Raw genomic sequence first — 3823 nt, 5'->3', positions numbered from 1 at the left:
GGTGTCCCGGCCCTCGATGTGACGTCGGGCTGCGAGCTCCCGAGCACTCGGCGCGGGTTTCACGGCGCCCTCTCGCGAGCATTCGTTGTAGAACGTCTGCTGCGAGTCCCCAAGCCCTCCTTGGGCGGAGTCCGCGCACCGGAGCCGGATCATTCCGGTGCGCGCAGCGGCGGTTGGCCCTCGGGCGCGCGGACCCGGGCGCGAGCAGAAGGAGGAGGAGCCGAGCGCTCACGGGCGGAGCCCGACAGGAGGAGGAGGAGGAGCCAGGCGCGCACGGACGGGGCGCAGGGCAGGAGGAGGAGCCGGGCGGCGCGGGGCGGGGCGGCGTCCGGCCCAGCCATGGCGGACGAGGGCCCTCGGAAGGGCAGCGTCTCGGCTCTCATGGGCCGCACCAACGGCCTCACCAAGCCCGCGGCGTTGGCCAGTGGCCCCGCCAAACCGGGGGGCACGGGCGGCTCCAGGAAGCTGGTCATCAAGAACTTCCGAGGTGGGTGCGCTCCGGTGAAGAGCGAACGGGGCGGCCGGCAGGTCGCGCGCTCGGACAGGGCCTCCTGGGGCTGCCCGGCCGGCCCTGTCCCCGCGCCCCAGCCCGCCTTGTTCCCGCACTGTCCCGTCTCGGCGCTGCACCCTGACATGTCCCTGCACCTCATGCTCCGCCACGTCCCCGCTCCCCAGCTGGCCCTGACCCCGCACCTCCTGGCTGGCCCGGCCGGGCCCTGCCTCGGTGCCCCGGCCTGTCCTGTCCCCGCGCGGCCGTTGACCCTCTCTCCCCACAGACAGGCCGCGGCTGCCTGACAACTACACTCAGGACACGTGGCGGAAGCTTCACGAAGCGGTCAAGGCCATCCAGAGCAGCACATCCATCAGGTACAACCTGGAGGAGCTGTACCAGGTGAGCGGCGGCGAGGGCCTGCGAGCACCTGGCTGTTTTCCTCCTCCCGCAGCCACGGGGGCCGACGCTAGGGAGGCCTGCCCGGGGGAGAGCTGCGGCCCGAGCCTTCCCTAGCGGAAGCCGCGAAGCCCTGGGTCAGCAGGTGTTTCTGTGGATCGCCGCCCTGGATTAGTGCTGTGTGTTGAGGCTTAGACCAGGCTGCTTAGGAGGTGTAAGTTTCCCCATCACCAGAAGAAAGGACCTGTTTGGAGCTGAGAGGCACAGGGCTCCAGCAGTCTTCAATGTTATCAGTTGTTAACGCCAGTTGTTAACCATAAAGCTCATTATGGCTCCATTTGCTAGTAGGGTCCCTGTGTTGTAACGCACCGCCCTCCCCAACACACACACTGCTTTGTGGTTTAATTGTTGCAAATAGGTTGCAGACGGATTCCGGTAATTTAAAGATGGGTTGTGTCTGCAACAGGAATTAAAGTCGTCAGAAGTACATTTTGCTGTTTCAAGCACACTTTTCTGTCATGGTGTTTATACAATAGTGTTCGCTAAATAGTGTATGTTTTAGTTTCATGATAGAGCATATAATTACTTACATGTTACTCAAAAGTTACCTAAGAGGCTTGTTTTATCCTGGTTACAAACTGAGGGTACTGTAAGTTACAGGAAGCACAAGAAGAAAAGTAAGCAGCAGTACCCAGAAGAAACTGTGACCGGTCTATCACTCTCAACCCCAAATTCCCAAATCCAAAACTTAGTGAACTCATGAAAAAAAAAATCCACACCTGACCTCCTCTGCCTGGCCTCAGACAAAACACAATGTATGCTAGAACTATTGAATAAAGTGATGGTGAGCTAGGGCCAGCCAGATGACTCAGTAGGTAAAGCGCTGGCCCAGCAAGCTGGCAGCCTGTGTTTGAACCTCAGAACCCTCAAAACGGTGGCAGGGGAATGACTCCAGACCATCCTCTGACCTCCAGACTCTTGATGTGACACAAGCACCCCACCCATCCACCCACATAGCATGTCCACATAGGGTAACGAGACCCCTCAAATTGTGTTCAGGGTATGTGGGATATGAACTGGCTTTGTGTTTAGACTTGACCCTTGTTCCCCAAATGCATCATCGTGCATAAGCAAGTATTAAATCCAGAAGAAAAACATCTGAAATCCAAAACACTACTGGCCACGAGCATTCTGGGTAAGGGACCACTGGCCTACAGTGATGGCTTGGTACATGTGTGTGTCTGTTCTTTGTCTTAAGTTTGTGAGTTGATTGTAAGGTTTGTTTTTGTTTGGTTTAGACAGGGCTCACTGTGTAGCTTTGGCTGTTCTAGAACTCACTATGAACCACAGGCGACCTCAGTCTGACAGAGATCCTCCTGCCTTTGCCTCTTGGTGCTGGGATTAACGTTATGTACTGCTGCACTTGCCTAAAGATTTACTTTTATTTTTATCATTTTAAGTATGTGCCTATGTGTGGGTGGGTTTGAGTATATGAATACAGTGTTGGGGGCATGTAACATGTGCTCCAATAGGTTTATTCTTTTAGGGGAAGAGGAGGTCAGTTTTTATTTTTTAAGAGCTTCAGTGTGGGGCTGGCAAGATGGCTCAGCAGTTAAAAGCATGGTCTGCACTTCCAGAGGTCCTGAGTTCAATTCCCAGCAACCACATGGTGGCTCACAACCATCTGTAATGAGATCCGATGTCCAGAGGTGTGTCTCAAGACAGCTACAGAGCACTCATATATACATGAAAAAAAGTCTCAGGGGATAGTAGTTAGTCCAGGCTGTCCCTCATGTAAGTGTTGGGGCTATAGGCTTAAAATAAGTTGTTTGCCGGCCCCTCAATGAAAACTTCGACTGTTTGCATCCCCTGTAAAGAAGGGCATTCATTTCTTCCCATTCCCCACCCGTGGCAGCTGCTGCTGTGTTTTATCTACTCCTCTTCCTCTATCTAAAAGGAGGTGTGTGTTGGCTGGCCTCTGTCCTCTGTCCTCTGGTTGTTGCCTAGAATGGAGTTTGCCATTTACTTGAGTGCTAACAGTTTGGTATTTTGGGTTTTTGTTTGTTTTTGTTTTTTTAATGTTTTTATTACTTGAAATAGAATTCCATCCCTTTCCCCCTCCTTTCTTCTCTTCATGGCCCCCAGACAGCCTCTTTCAAATCCCTCCTGTGTGTCCCCAAGTGCATATTGACAAGTAGGGTGGATATAGTACAGCTGGCTTATTCATCAGGTAATGGACGTTTGGGTGTCTGATGGGAACATTGCCAGCAGAGCTGCTGTGAACACTGAATACATTTTGTGTGGGAATGTGTTCTCATTCTTCTCAGGAAAATGTCTCCAATCTATAGAATATGTGTGCTTAATTTCATAAGAGGCTGCTACTCTTCAAAGTGACCATACCATTGTCCACTCTGCCGGTAGCATGAGGTTGGGCCCTTTGCGCCACATTCTCACCAGATTCGGTACTGTCGAGTTTTACAGACTGGCTGCTCTACTGTCCCTGTTGGTTACAAGCGTCTGTTCTGTGCCGCTTGCTGTCCTGTACTTTTTGATGCAGCTTACTGCTCAGATCTCTGGCTTCTTGCCTTCTCCTGTCAACCCCTCTCCCTCTCCTTCCCGCTTATCTCACTATGTAGCTTGCTCTGGCCGCAAACTTACAATCCTCCTGCGTCAGCCTCCCAAGTGCTGGGATCATAGATAGGAGCCCAGCTTCATTTGCTTAGATTATTTTCCACCATTGAATGTACAAGTTTAGTATGTATTCCAGATACAAGTTCTATATAGGTGTGCAAATATTTTCTTCTAGTCTGTAACTTATCCCTTAACTAATCTATGTTCTTTGAAGAACAGTGATTTAAATTTTGAAGTTAGGTGTATCAGCTGTTCTTTTAGGTTATGTTTTTAGTATCTACATAAAAAATAAAATAAACTTTT

The 3823-nt window shown here is 51.7% G+C and overlaps 1 protein-coding gene across 2 annotated transcripts in view; it reads left to right on the top strand.

The window, feature by feature from the left end:
- The first annotated feature begins 298 nt into the window (after nt 1-298).
- Nucleotides 299-3823, top strand: part of Cul4a (cullin 4A) — a 37551-nt gene continuing 34026 nt past the window's right edge. The window contains exons 1-2 of one of the 2 annotated variants that reach the window (XM_032919134.1): nt 299-487; nt 777-892. In XM_032919134.1, the coding sequence (XP_032775025.1) occupies nt 340-487; nt 777-892 (264 nt within the window). In that variant the 5' untranslated portion in view covers nt 299-339. The remainder of the gene's footprint in view (nt 488-776; nt 893-3823) is intronic. The other variant, XM_032919136.1, reaches the window with a different exon arrangement.

The sequence above is a fragment of the Rattus rattus genome, chromosome 13 (assembly GCF_011064425.1).
Source record: "Rattus rattus isolate New Zealand chromosome 13, Rrattus_CSIRO_v1, whole genome shotgun sequence".
Classification (NCBI taxonomy): Eukaryota; Metazoa; Chordata; class Mammalia; order Rodentia; family Muridae; genus Rattus; species Rattus rattus.
Note: the sequence above shows the minus strand (reverse complement) of the source record. Positions and strands in the feature narration are given on the sequence as shown.